We start from the raw sequence: 15,658 nt of genomic DNA, 5'->3' as shown, positions 1-15,658 counted from the left end.
ACAAGAAATTGTAGAGAGTTGTGGGCATAGTCCAGGACATCAAGCAAACCAACCTCCCTTCCATTGATTCCATCTACACTTGATGCTGCCTTGACAAGGCCACCAACGTAATGAGGGTCTGGTCTCACTCTCTCGTCTCCACTCTCCCATCAGGCAAGCGGTACAAGTTTAAAAACTCATACAAGTTTCAGGAACCGTTTCTACCCAACTATTATTAGGTAACAGATCTGTTCTCTCTTCAGCTAGTGTGCAGTCCCGATCTTCCATCATCCTCATTAGGGACCTTTGAACTATCTATAATCGGACTAATCTTGCACTAAATGTTTTATCATTTATCTGTACACTATGGACAGCTTGATTATAATGATGTGTAGTCTTTTCTTTGATAGGCTATCAGGCAACTAAAAAGCGTTTCACTGTTTCCCAGTACACATGCCAATAATAAACTAAACTTGTTAATGTTTGGGCAGAGGATTCATCAATAAATGCAGTATTTATTGCTTTTATTTACATCTTTAAGACGACCTATACAGAGGTGACAGAACAAATGGGTTTTGATGGGATTGGGAATGGAGAGGGGAAGAGGCAATCACATATTTTTATTTTGGTTTTAAGATTTAATCCCTTAGTGTCCACTAAGAAAATATTGATGGGCCTGCTTGAAGCACTGAATAGTTTGCTTTATGTCCAAGCAAGAATTGTTTATGGTTATAATAGGAACGTGGAACAAGTGTGTTTCCATGATATCGCTCATTTGTCCATCACAGTGCTGCCAATTTAAGGTCTCAGGCCTGGAAAATTGATGCCATATCTCCCCATATGGTTTACCTACTGCATTCATGTTTAGTCGGCTGATTTAGTTCAATGTCGGACTGTATACTTTGTCATTAGAGTTGTTGTTCTTACCTTTCTTCTGGCATACAGCTGTTTTATTTCAGTGTTAGTAAGGTAGGAGCCAATTGGTCCATGCAGAACTTAATTGAGAATAAATTTTAGCAAGCAGATTAAATGTGATGAAATATTGCTTATTAGCATTATTAAATATTTCCATCATTTTCATCCAGAAGGGAGAAATAAAATTGAAATTAGAGTTGGTGCAACTGAGCGATGTTCTAGTTATAGGATAAACGATGCTTTACCATACTTGGGGGCATGGTCCCTCCATAGCATGTGATGCAACTGAGATGTCATTGTTGGAAGGCTCTTTCCCACCCTTCTTCCTGTAAAGACTCTATCCCCTACTCCCAACTCCTCCATCTACGCCGCATCTGCGCCGAGGATGAGGGTTTCCAGACCAGGCCATTGGAGATGTGCTCATTCTTAGGGGACAGGGGTTCCCCGCTTCCATTATAGATGAGGATCTCGTTAGGGTCTTCTCAATATCCCGTAGCTCCCCCTCCCTCCATTCGTAACAAGGACAGAGTCCCCCTTGTCTTCGCCTTCCACTCCATCAGCCGTTGCATACAGCACATAATCCTTCAACATTTTCGCCACCTCTAACGGGATCACACTACTGGCCACATCTTCCCATCTCCACCTCTTTCTGCTATCCGCAGAGACCATTCCCTCCCTGGTCAACGCGTCCTTTCCCGCCCAAACCACCCCCTCCCAATGTACTTTACCCTGCAACGGCAGAAGATGCAACACCGGTCCCTTTACCTCCCCCCTCAACTCCATCCAAGTACCCAGACAGTCTCTTCAGGCGAGGCAGAGGTTCACTTGCACCTCCTCCAACCTCATCTACAGTATTCACTGTTCCAGGTGTCAACTCCTGTATATCGGCGAGACCAAGCAGAGGCTTGGCAATTGTTTCGCTGAACACCTCCCCTCAGTCCGGCTAAACCTACCTGATCTCCTGGTTTCTAATTTTAACTCTTCCTCCTATTCCCAATCTGACCTTTCTGTCCTGGGCCTCCTCCATTGTCAGAGTGAGACCCAGCGCAAATTGGAGAAACATCACCTCATATTTTGCTTCAGTAGCTTACACCCCAGTGGTATGAACGTTGACTTCTCTAACTTCAAGTAGCCCTTGCTTTCCCTCTCTCTCTCCATCCCTTCCCTCTTCCCAGTTCTCCCACCAGTCTTACATGTCTCTGTTTTATCTCTGTACCTCCCACTTCCCTGACATCAGTATGAAGAAGGGTCTCGAGCCGAAACATCACCCATTCCTTCTCCCCAGAGATGCTACCTGCCCCTCTGAGTTGCGCCAGCATTTTGTGTCTATGTTGTTGGAAGGCATGCTTTTCCGTGCAAGTAGGTGCCTTTGCTAATGCACTGGAGTGTGACCTTTTCTGGCCAATGAATACAACTCATGACTCTTGTCTTCATTTGGTATAATGGAGTCAAAGATAAAGGGCATGTCTGAAAAATGTCTGGGGGATAGGTGTTAGGATTAACCAACCTTCCCGAGCAGATGTAAACAAAGCTGAAAGGTTTGTGGTTACAACATACATTATACATTCTAGCCCTAAAGGGGATAGTTTTAGAAATGTGAAATCCAGCACAATTGATGAGAAATGGAGCACATGAATTCAGAGCACTGCCCTCAGAGAGGCAAAATGTGATATTAACTTTAACAACCTCAGTCTGCTGAAGTACTGTGCGACAAATAGAAATTGATTCATTCTTTTAATGTAGGGAACATGATGGCCAGTTTGTGTACTGCAAGTTCCCAAAGCAGCAAAATGATGGTGACCATATATTCTATTTTAATAAAAATGGAGCTTAAATCTTAAATTTTGACCAGGACAACAGGATAACGTGTGTACCAACTTTAGTAACCTCTGTGTACCAACAGGATAACATCATTGCTGTTCATTACAGTTCTGCGTGGAATCTTTTGCATCCATCTATGATATCTAGGTCCTCAATTTAATATCTCGTCCAAGAGATTATACATAGTACAGTACAGCAGAGAGTCAGTCAGCATTAGAGGGTGTCAGAAAGTACAACCTCTGAAACACGTTAACCTGGCTTTCTCATAACGAATAGTTTTATATTTCACTCATTCTTTCAGTTTAGAAGAATGAGGGGGGACATCATTGAAACATACAGAATAGTGAAAGGCCTGGATAGAGTGGATGTGGTGAGGATGTTTCCACTGGTGGGAGAGTCTAGGACTAGAGGCCATAGCCTCAGAATTAAAAGCCTCAGAATTATTTTAGGAAGGAGATGAGTAGAAATTTGTTTAGTCAGAGGGTAGTGAATCTGTGGAATTCTTTGCCATAGAAGGTTGTGGAGGCCGTCAGTGGATATTTTTAAGGCAGAGATAGATAGATTCTTGACTAGTACAGGTGTCAGAGGTTATGGGAAGAAGGCAGGAGAATGGGGTTAGGAGGGAAATATAGATCAGCCATGATTGAATGTCGGAGTGGACTTGATGGGCCAAATGGCCTAATTCCACTATTACTTATCATCTTATGACATTTCGGCTTGTTTCTTTAAATCCCTAATATTATGAAATTTTAAAGAAATTACTTGTTTGTTTCTACTTGTATGTTCTTTTTAAATATTCAAATTGTATTCAAGAAAAGATGAAAATGATGTAATGTGTAATTAACTTTATTATTGGTATTTTTAGACTATCATGGCATTGCCCTTCCACTGCAGCTCAGCCTGGGAATAAGCATTCCATCAGCCTTCCTTTTAGCTCTGACACTTGCAAAATCAGTCAGGCAAAGGTGAGTACTTCACTTGATCAACAATATCTTCAAACAAATTGTTAAACAGGAAAATATTATATTTAAAATAAATGCTTTCCTTACAGTAAAGATTGGTGTGGGAGAAATGGGTTTGGATTTGTGGTACATTGGCATTTGTATTAAGGAAGGAGGAAGCTGTTCTGATAGGACAGACTCCACTTGAACCGGGCTGGGACCAGGATCCTGACAAATTGCATAACTATGGACATGGATAGGGGGATGGAGGATCAACTAATTAGAAATGTATGGATGAAGTTAAAGGGAAGCAGAGTGCAGAAGAGGTTACTAAAGTCTCTAAACGGTGAGAGGAATCAGAAATCAGAGGTGCAAAGGGACTTGGGAGTGCAGGTGCAGGATTCCCAAAAGGTTAATTTGCAAGTTGAATTGATAGTATGGAAGGCAAATGCAATGTTAGCAGTTATTTTGAGAGAAATAGAATATAAAAACAGGGATGTAATGCTGTGGTTTTATAAAGTACGTCAGACCACATTTGAAGTATTGTGAGCAGTTTTAGGACCCATATCTGAAGAAGGAGGTGCTGGTGTTGGAAAGGGTCCAGTGGAGATTTACGAGAATGATCCTGGGGATGACTAAGTTAATGTCAGATTAACGTTTTATGGCACAGGGCCTGTACTCGCTGGAGTTTAGAAAGATGAGGGGACCCCTCATTGAAACTACCGGATAGTTAAAGGCCTGGATAGAGTGTCTATGGAAAGAATGTTACCACTAATGGGAGAGTCTAGAACTGAAAGGCACAGCCTCAGAATAAAAGGACACACCTTTAGAGATAAGAAGGAATTTATTTAGTCATAGAGTGGTGATTCAGTAGAAATCATTGCCACAGACATATGTGGCGGCCAAGCCATTGAATATTTTTAAAGCGGAGATTGACAGATGCCTGATTCGTAAGGGTGTCAAAGGTTATGGGGAGTAGGCAGGAGAATGGGATTGAAAGAGAAAGATAGATCAGCCATGATTGAATCACAGAATAGACTCGCTGTCTTGTGCAAAAAGGGGGCGCTGTCTTGTGTACGGTTGCCCAGCCAGCAGCTGTCCTGTCCTTTCATCTTTTTTTTCTTATTTTTAGTTAGTTTAGTGTTTTGTTTTAGGAGTTCTAGCTTTTTTTAAGTGTGGGGGGGGGGGGGGGAAGGGGGAAACTAATTTTCAGGGTCCCTACCTGGTCGGAGATGCAGCTTTTCTCCGGGCTGCACTCTCGACCCGTCCTCGCGGCCTAACAGCGGGCCTGGAGCGGCGTTTCCTGAGGGGACCGCCCAGACCCTCGGCACCGGCACCGGCACCGGCACCGGCATCGGCATCGGCGGAGCTGCGGGTCTGAGGACGGCGATGCAGCGCTGGAGCGCCATTGCGGGGCGGGCGGTGCCTTGCCTGGGTCGCTGAGCTGGAACTCCGGTGAGCTGGGTCCGTTGCGGAGCTGCGTATCGTTAGCCTGGAATCTCTTGATGAGATTGCCAGTTGAGCTCCATTCGGCGCGGCCGGAAGCCACGGTCTCGAGTAAGGAGGCGGCCGTTCCAGGGTTCCCATGCCGCTGAGAGGACTCTCCCGACGTCGGAACAACATCACCAGGCAAGAACGGCCTGGAACATCGGGCCTCCGTAGAGGCAACTGTGGAGGCCTCAATTGGCCCGACTATGGGGGAACTGGGGTCGGGGACTGGACTTTGTGCCTTCCCTCATAATGGGAACCATTGTGTAGCAATGTTACAAAATTTTGAGATTTAAAAAATCAAGTCTGTAATTTATCCCATCAGATAAAGCATAAAATGAAGTTTAATTTGACACCTAATTCACTTTCATATCTCAAGTATTTAAAAAGTTATGGCCATTTTCATACTCGGAAATTAGCATCTTGTTCCCTATTGATTTTCTATGGACATAACAAAAAAGCTGTGATCGTGTGCTGTCAAAAGGCCATAACCTTCTTAAAAATTAAAAGAACTGAATGAAATGTTCAGTTATCGTAGATTGAACCATTCTGAAACAAACATAAAATAATCTAACTTGGATGACCTGAAATTAAAGCATATAATTAGTTAGTTACCCAAGTGTAGCTAATTTCAAACTTCAATTACTAGATCTAAACATCTATCCATTTCTTAATAAATGATTAACGTTTTTAAATAGCCCAAGTGTCCAAATAATATTCATAAATAATTCACAATAAAACATGATTTTGAAATCTCATTTACATTAATTTATAGGCCAAATGGAAGGAATTTAGTAGTCAATTGCTGTAAATTAAAGTCCATTTTGAATCAGCTTTCTAGTGGGATCCTGTGAACGCGCTGGTTTAGAATGTTCACATTGCGCTGGATTTGTGCCTCAAATGCCCAGAAAAATACTGCGGGATATAAAGAGCCCAAAATGAACTACTCGCTATAGAAAACTTTATATACAGGGTTCTTAAGAAGCCCCTTTTAATGTAAAAATAAGGTACATACCTTTAATTGTTTGCTTTATAAAACCCTGGGGCTGCGAGAGGTCGCGGGTTTAGAGAGTGATTTTTAAACTACTATAACTATTATACAAGGCCATAAAAACTAATAATACCTTTTGCGACGGGGTCTTTCAGCGATTTTTCGTTAATGATTTACTAGGCTGAACATTTTCGATTGCAACAGCCTAGTAAAAATCGCGTTTTAAACCCGCCCCCTCTAAACAGCGCCAAAATCGCGCACAAGGGCTGGGGCAGATTCTCAACGACGATTCAGGTAGGTTTTGTAATATACCTACATTGTGGGGGGATGTTTTCATGTTAAAGTTCTTTAGTATTGTCATGTTTGTATTCTTTTTTTTATGTGCTGCATTGGCATAACAAATTCCACCAGCCTGGCTCTGTGGTCATTAAAAGAATCAATCAATGTGCCGAATGGCCTAATTCTGCTCCTATGACATATGAACTTATGACTTTGCCAAAGGTGAAACTGTGCCTTGTGGACTGAGAAACAAAGGCACTATATGCATTCTATGTCAATATGGCTGACTTCAGCCGGGGTGTTTACAATCAAAACCCCACACACTGACACTATATCCTGAGGAGTCCCTTCCACTGGGAGTGAAAGAGACATGGCCAGTCTGGCTCTGCCTCAATCGCCTCAGAACATGGGTCGGACGGTGCAAAGCCCTCATACAGAAGTGGGATACAACAACGATGGACCAACCAAATGTGACCACGGGGAGGCAACCCAAACTATGGAGCACTGACTTACCTGCCCCCTCCTCCCAGAGCCCTGCAAACCAGAAGATCTCAGGGTCTTCAACGCATGTGCCAGAGCCCGCGTTATGCAGTGGCTTGGAAAAGTGTAGCGAGACAACAAGGAGAAGAAGCCAAGCTGTTCAGCTTGAAGTTCAAATCCAATATCCAAACCAGAAACCAGAACACATATCTTTGTTCTGTAATTTTGTTAATTTCCGGTACAACTCACCACTAAATTGACAAGGTGGTTTTGACTTAATTCCGTCTGCAGGCAAGAAAGTCTGATTAACTGCCGATTTTGCATTTCAAACCTTAATGAATTTTAATTTTCACCTCCTCTCAGAATTTGTTGTTACTGCTAGAATTATGTGTTTTCCTTGTCAACCACTCGAGTTCCCAAAAGCTGGGCATAGTTGTAATTCCCCAAGTAGAGTCTCAATTCAGTTTCACCCATTGACAATGGCCATTAATGCAATGAATCAATACCCATGTATCAAGAGTTCACACCTGGCAAGGGAAAGGGAATGTTGATAGAGAAACCACATTTTGTGTTGATTAATATTACGTTAAAAATGCATAATATGGCTGCAGATTCCTCCTAGATTCAGAAATTAAAAGAAAGTAAAGATCCACAAAGGGCTCCAGTAATTCTTTGCTAGGATATAGCTGAAAGGTAACTCAAAATCAATTGGAGTCACACAGTACGATATTAGTGGTGTAATGGAAAATATGTTAAACATTTGGTTGATTTACCCCTGAAAATGTATCCTTGATGGCTTTGACTACATAGAATTATTGACTTTTTGATATTTCAAAATATCAATTTTTTCTTCTCTAACTATTGCACTCAATTTTACTGAACTAACAATAATTCATTAAACCCCCAGGAAAATGAAATGTGTGTCTTCACACTTCAGTTTGTTTATTGTGGGTTCCCCTCTTGTATGCATATCCCTCCTTCAGGGAACAGGAAGTTCAACAGGAAATAAGACACATACAACGACACGAATTAGCAGTTCTGAACTTGATTCTTGGTATTTTGTTTTCCTTATCAACGTGAAAGATGTTTGTAAGAAATAGAAATGTTCACTTATTCCACATCCAAAATTCACAATGGATGTTGTGACACTTTAAAACCCAGCATTTATTGCAGGTTCCTAATTACCACTGAGAAGGTGATATTGAATTAACTTCATGAGACTTTGAAGTGTGTTTGGTGAAGCTACCCCCAGAGTTGTCGGCTAAGGACTTCTTTAGATCAGCAATCCGTCACTTTTTATTTTTTAGCTTTTTGAGACCCAGGCATTACTCCCAGAGCCACCATTTGTTACCCATCTCTATTTGCTCATGAGAAGATGATTGTGAGCCATACCCTGAATGAAGATATTCACACAGTGTGTTTGGGAGAAGATTCAAAGATTTGGACCCAGTAATAATGAAGGGCCAACAGGGACGGAAATGTAGGCTAAGGCTCCCATGTCCCTAAGGCTCTTATCCTTCTTAGTGGTAGAGGCTGGGGATTTGGATGGTGCTGTTGGGGTAGCCTAGATTTGTAACTACAGTGTAGTTTGTAAATTGTGTGCTGCAGTCACTATGTGCTGATACCATTAGACAGGAGCCATTCAGCCCATTGAGACTGCTCTGTCATTCAATCATGGCTGATCTATTTTTCCCTCGCACCAATCAAAATGGTAATTTTACTTTTTCGAACATCAGTCTCCATTTCCCATTCTTTGATTCTTGACATATCCATTTGCAGCCTCGTTATGTCTTCTTCACAACCTACTTTCCCACCTATCTTTACGTTAGCAGCAAATTTAACAAATGCACTTTTGGTGGCTTCATCCGGGTCATCTATAATTGAGGTCCTGTCATCAGTTCCTGTGGCGCACCACCTGTTACTGTTTCCTGTTGGCCAGTCAAGCTTCTGTCCATGACACATATTACCTCTCATAGGTAAAAAACCACCTTTGATGTGCCACCTTACCAAATGGCAACTGGAAGTCAAATATAGTAAATTTGTGAGTTGTTCTTTAACATCTTAGGGGAGGCACAGTGGTGCAGCGGTAAAGTTGTTGCCTTACAGTACTAGAGACTGTCTACAGGTGCTGTCTGTATGGAGTTTTCACTTTCTTCCTGTGACCGTGTGGGTTTTCTCTAGATCCACCAGTTTCCTGGGTTAATTGGCTTCTGTAAATTGTCCCTAGTGTGTAGGATAGAACTAATGTATGGGTGATTGCCAGTCGGCACAGACTTGGTGGTCCGAAGGGTTTGTTTCCACACTGTATCACTAAACTAAAGTAAACTAAACTAAACTCAGGAGTTTCTGTAACTTCTTCAAAAGAAGTGCAATAAATTGGTCAAACATGATTTCCCTTCCCCAAACCATACTGACTCTACACAATTAAAATGCTAAATTGGGGCAAAACCAACTTTGGGGGTATGAGACAGGAACTCGCCGAAGTTGATTGGAGTAGGTTGTTGGAAGGAAAAGGAACGTCAGGAAAGTGGGATGTTTGTAAGAGTGTGCTGACATGCACATCCCTGTTTGAGTGAAGGGCAAGACAGGCAAATGGAAGGAAGCTTGAATGACGAGGAAAATTGAGGCTTTGGACAAGAGTAAGGAGGAGGCATTGGCCAGGTATAGGCAGCTGGGTGAAGTGTAACCCTGGAGCAGTTTATAAAACTAAGAAGATAAAAAAGAGGACTGGTGATAGCTCTGGCAGAAAGCTTTAAGGATAATCACAAGGGATTTCATAATTACATAAAGGGAAAGATTGTGGAGAAAGACAGGATTACTGAGGAACTTGGGGCAGTCACTAGAAGAGACTTGGGAGCAGTCACTATTACGGACGAAGAGGTGGTGAAGGTCCTAAAATGTATGAAGATAGACAAATCTGACGGGTGATCGTATAGAGGTGTACAAAATCATGAAAGGAATAGATTGTTTACATGCACAGTCTCTGCAGAATCAAGAACCAGAGGACATAGGTTTAACGTAAAGAGGAAAGATTTAATAGGAACCTGAGGGGTAACTTTTTCCATGAAAGGGTGGTGGGTGTATAGAATTGGTAGCTGAGGCAGGTACTAACGCAATGTTTAAGAAACATGTAGACAGGTACATGGATAGGGCAAGTTTAGAGAGATATAGGATAAATGCAGGCTGATAGGATTAGTGTTGATGGGACATGTTGGCTGGTGTGACCAATAGACAATAGACAATAAACAATAGGTGCAGGAGTAGGCCATTCGGCCCCGAGCCAGCACTGCCATTCACTGTGATCAGTACCCCGTTCCTGGCTTCTCCCCATATTCCATGACTCCACTATCTTTAAGAGCTCTATCTAACTGTCTCTTGAAATCATCCAGAGAATTGGCCTCCACTGCCTTCTGAGGAAGGGAATTCCACAGATTCACAACTCTCTGGGTGAAAATATTTTTCCGCATCTCCGTTCTAAATGGCCTACCGCTTATTCTTAAACTGTGGCCCCTGGTTCTGGACTCCCCCAACATCGGCAACGTTTCCTGCCTCTAGGGTGTTGAATCAAGCCCAGTCGCTCCATTCTTTCAAATAATGACAGTCACGCCATCTAGGGAATTAACCTTGTGAACCCTCAAGGTTCTCCCTCAATAGCAAGAATGTCTTTCCTTGAATTTTGGAGACCAAAACTATACACAACTTCTCTTCTTATGAAGGCCAACATGCCATTAGATTTATTCACTGCCTGCTGTACCTACATGCTTACTTTCAGTGATTGGTGAACAAAGACCCCCAGATCATGTTGTATTTCCCCTTTTCCTAACATGACTCCATTCAGATAATAATCTGCCTTCCTATTCTTGCCACCAAAGTGGATAACCTCACATTTATCCACATTAAACTGCATCTGCCATGCATCCACCCACTCACCCAACCTGTCCAAGGAAACTAGAAGCCCATGCAAGTGACTTCAGCAAGTTGGGCTGAAGAGCCTGTTTCAATGCTGTATGACTCTATGACTCTATAATTACCTTGTATTTGTGCCCTACTGTAATGTCTTAAACAATATCTGAAATCATTTTCCCTATAACAGAAGTACACTTGTAGACATTTGGTCCACATGCTTTGGGTGTAAGAATGAAAGCATATTTTTCATATATTGGGGTCCTAAGAGGGTAGAATAATTATTTTAAAGTTTAATTCTCCTTGGAAATGTAATCAGCTACAGGACAATCAATTCCCTTTCCAATATGCAACTACAATGATTTTTTATCTCGCTATTGACAGGATTGTCATCAGTTGTCACTTTGTCTCCCTTCCCCATTCAGAGGTAAATTCCTGAATGCAAGCTGGAAACTAGAAGCCCATGCAAGTGACTTTAGCATATTTGATGATTGGTTGGGTGCAGTGGCTCACTCCATTGATGTTGTATATAGTTTTGACGGAAACAGAGATTCCCATTTAACTTGAGACAGTTTCAATCTCAGCGACAATGCCATGCATAAGATCATAAGGAATAGGAGTGGAATTAGGTCATTTGGCCCATCAAGTCTACTCCGCCATTCAATCATGACTGATCTATCTTTCCCTCCTAACCCCATTCTCCTGCCTTCTCCCCATAACCTCTGATACCTGATGCATGTTTGAACAGCATATCAAAACTAATAGTAAGCTCACATCTAAAATATAAAAATGTAAGCACAGCAAGAGAGGACTACTGTGCATCTTAGGGCCATATTCCTGTATATCCGTCTGTAAGACGAGGGTACAAGAACACACAACCGTGAATAGCTTCCACACAAATGAATACTTTACTCCCTGATTTGGGAAGTTATGCTTGTGTCCCTGCGATTATCATGATAAGGCCTGATAGACAAAAGATGTCAAAACGATTATCACTGAGAAAAATAAAAATAAAATTAAAGGGAAGGAGAACTCAAGTTTGTTAAGTAGTGATCTATAGTCTAGCTGGTGTGCTCAACCAAATGAGCTGATGAAGCCACAACCTGCACTTCTCTTGCCTGCTGGCATGTGTAATCAACAGTAATCAACAGTTACCAACTGCATTTGATATTGTTGTATATTTAAAAGGTGTTTTTCAGGTGTCAGATAAATATAATTGCACGGAGGTGCGAACAAGATAAGATGAATAGGCTTTGTTCAGTTAATGATGATATTAAAAAGTACAATTTTATGTATTGTAATTTCCTGTAAAATAAGGTTTTATATTTCAATACAAATTATTTGTTTATCTTTTAGAATTAAAACAATGTGCAAAGTGTTCTTGCCTGGGTGGGTTCATGAAGAATTTCCAGACGTGGAGAACAGCAAAGTGGCTAAAGAACTTGAGGTAAACTATTAAGGGACAAATGTTCTTTGTACTTTATGTTAGTACAATAATATTCCACATCTGTTACATGTCGTCAAGTCAAGTCACTTTTATTTATATAGCACATTTAAAAATCAACTCTCGTTGGCCAAAGTGCTTTATATTGGTGGAGATGCTAACGTTATACAACATTGGTTCATAGATGAACATGAAAACACTGAAATGGGGGGCTCCCTGGGCAAAATGCTGTCAAGGAAAATTATACATGGGCTAGAAATTAAGTGCGTTAATCGTAGAACATAAAAACGTACAGCACAAGAATAGGCCCATCATCCCACATAGTCTGTGCCAAACATAACGCCAAGCTAAATTGATCCCATCTGCTTGCACATAATCCATACCCCTCCATTTCCAGCATATCTATGTGCCTATATAGGCTTGTTAAACACCACTATCGTATCTGCCTCCACCAACACCTAATTTGGATGAGAATGTACAAAGCATGTTTGAAAGGGCCTGTCCCACTTGGGCGACTTAATCCGCGAGTTCTGGCAAGTTTGCTTTCGACTCATACTCGCAGCATGGACAACAAAGACCTCCCACAGACGAGGTCGTAGGAGGTCTTTGTAACTCTCCTTCATGCTCGAGAGTAGTGTTTTGACACGTTGAAAAATGCCCGCGAGTAAAAAAAGGTCACCATGGAAAAAATCAATACTTTTTTTACTCGTAGGTTTAATCAATAGACAATAGACAATATTTCCTTCGCTCCATAGATGCTGCCTCACCCGCTGAGTTTCTCCAGCATTTTTGTCTACCTTCAATTTTCCAGCATCTGCAGTTCCTTCTTAAACAAATTATTATATCTCTGCATCTTTTCTAATGATTGAACATGGCCAAGAATGTGCAAAGCAAGTTTTATGTGTGCAGTTTGCACACATTCACCTTCTTTGTAACCCGAGGTGCAACATTTTCACACAGAGGGTGGTGGAATAGGAATGAACTATCAGAGAAGATAGTTGAGGCAGACACTGTAACATTTAAAATACATTTGGACAGGTACATGGATAGCAAAGGTTTAAAGCGATATGGACCAAATGCCAGCAGATGGGACTAGCATAGATGGGGCATCTTGGTTATCATTGGCAAGTTAGGGCGAAGGGCTTCTTTCCTTGCTGTACGACTAGGTAGTCCATTCCAGGCACCCACCACCATCTGAGTAACAAAAGCCCTGCCCTGCACATCTCCTTTAAACATTGCCCCTTTCACTTTAAAGCCATCTATATTACTAAAAGTCTGATCTTGACCGCTTTTGGCTCGCTGTGGTGTGATTTCCGAGAGAACGCCGCCACCTACGGCCGTCGTTTTTGGCCACCTCGCTCAGAGCCCCCCTCCGCCTTCCAGGACCGGAGGATTTTTCCCATCGATGAAACATCAGAGAGATATTAATGTATTTTTTTTTAATTGCCATTCTCTCTGCTGCCCCTGCTGGTGGGAGAGGGGAGGGACTATAAAACCCGTAAGTGGTGTGCCTCACTCAGTCTCTGCAAGATGGAGGAAGCCAGAGGGTCACGTCTCTGAGCTCTGAATAACACATGTCTATTCAACTGTGAGTCCCCTTAATGTGGTTTGAAAATGAATATATGGTTGGTTTGAAGTAAAAAGGCACTGCCTGCAAATGGTTGTTTGGTTGGTTTGAAGTAAAAAGGCACTGCCTGCAAATGGTTGTTTGGGTGCTTTGGCTTGAAGTAAAAAGGCACTGCCTGCAAATGGTGGTTTGGGTGCTTTGGCTTGAAGTTAAAAGGCACTACTGCAAATGGTGGTTTGGGTGCTTTGGCTTGAAGTTAAAAGGCACCACTGCAAATGGTGGTTTGGGTACTTTCTGACTTGAGGAACTGAGCTACCACTCCAAGAACCCATACCAGTGCTCCAGAAAGCCCCTTCACTGGCCACCAATATTGGAATTGGTGGAGAGGTGGAATATTGCCTCAGGGGACTAGCCCTCCCATGTGAACATGGGACCCAATGGGTCCCACTTAGTCTAGTATCCTATAAACCTTGACATTTCCATACTGGAAAAAAGGTTCTGATCATCTCTACCCTATTTATTCTCTCATAATTTTATATACTTCTTTCAGGTCTCCCCTCAACCTTCAGCATCCCAGAATAAACAATCCAAGTAAATTATACCAAAGGTGTGTGGTGGTACAGATCTTAGTCTTCTGGTAAAATAGGTTGTGAGCTTTTGCCTAGATCAACAGGAGAGGCAAATTTTGGTCAGCCACTGGGAATCTCTTGATGGCAGCCAAGGTGCAGTATGGCAATATGCTCATTAGATGAGTGATACATGGCAGACAATTTGTCGCTTTTGGTATCACTGAGATGGTAGCAAAATACAGCACGTTGTTATGAGGTTGCTTATTTCTTCCCAGTTACAAGGACAATAAATAGCACCTCTATTGATTGGTGAGATTTTTACACATTTTACACTGAATCGCATAAGAGGCAGAGGCCGAGAGAGGCAGAGGCTGAGGTCTGGGCTATGTCCACGATTATCTGCAATTTCTTGTGGTCTTGGAAGGAGCTGTTCCTAAAGCAGGCAGTGATGCACGCTGATAAAATGCTTTCTCCAGTACATCTGCAGACGTTGGTGAGAGTTGTAGGGGATATGCTGGACTTCGTAAACCTTCTAAGGAAGTAGAGGTATTGGTATGCTTTCTTGACCGTAGCTGCAATGTGGCTAGTCCAGGACAAATTGCTGGTGATATTTATTCCAAAGAACTTGAAGCTGTCGGCTATCTTTACTTCGGTACCATCAGTGTAGATGAAGTACTCTGCTTCCTCAAATCAATCACAATCTCCTTTGTCTCTGACATTGAGGGAGGGAATGTTGGCTTGGCACCAAGTTACAAGGTTCTCAATCTCCATTCTGTACTCTGTCTCATCATTATTTGATACTGGCCCACTACATCTGCAAACTTATAGATTGAGTTGGATTGGTATTTGGTTGCACTGTCCGCAGTATATAAGGAGTATAGTAAAGGGTTGCAAATGCATCCTCGTGGGGCACCAGTATTGAAAACTATGGTAGAGGATGATATGTCACATATCACATATCCTCACTGATTGGTGTATGTTGCTCAGGAAGTCAAGGATCAGAACAAAATCCTCATATATCCTCAAATATTCTCCGCATCCATTCCAGCTTAAATGTGTCTTTCCTATAATTTAGTAACCAAAACCCAATACTTCACATGTGGTCTCACCAACGTCTTGTACAAGTGTAGATTGAGTTGAGGGGGTGGGGGGAGAGGGGATAGTATTTTGATGAGATTGTGAGGAGGCTGGTTTGTGTGATGGGCTGCACTGCATCCACAACTCTGCCCTTTCCTGTGGCCATGCACAGGGCAGTTGCCATACCAAGCTGTGCAGCAACCC

The 15,658-nt window shown here is 42.2% G+C and overlaps 1 protein-coding gene across 1 annotated transcript in view; it reads left to right on the top strand.

Annotated features, from left to right (window-relative positions):
- Positions 1 to 15,658, top strand: part of il23r (interleukin 23 receptor) — a 71,509-nt gene that overhangs the window by 48,462 nt on the left and 7,389 nt on the right. The window contains exons 14-15 of the mRNA XM_055641924.1: positions 3,581 to 3,680; positions 12,154 to 12,244. Coding sequence (XP_055497899.1) covers positions 3,581 to 3,680; positions 12,154 to 12,244 — 191 coding nt within the window. The remainder of the gene's footprint in view (positions 1 to 3,580; positions 3,681 to 12,153; positions 12,245 to 15,658) is intronic.

This window comes from Leucoraja erinacea, chromosome 10 (genome assembly GCF_028641065.1).
Source record: "Leucoraja erinacea ecotype New England chromosome 10, Leri_hhj_1, whole genome shotgun sequence".
NCBI lineage: Eukaryota > Metazoa > Chordata > Chondrichthyes > Rajiformes > Rajidae > Leucoraja > Leucoraja erinaceus.
The sequence above is the reverse complement of the archived record's forward strand: the minus strand, read 5'-3'. Positions and strand labels throughout refer to the sequence as shown.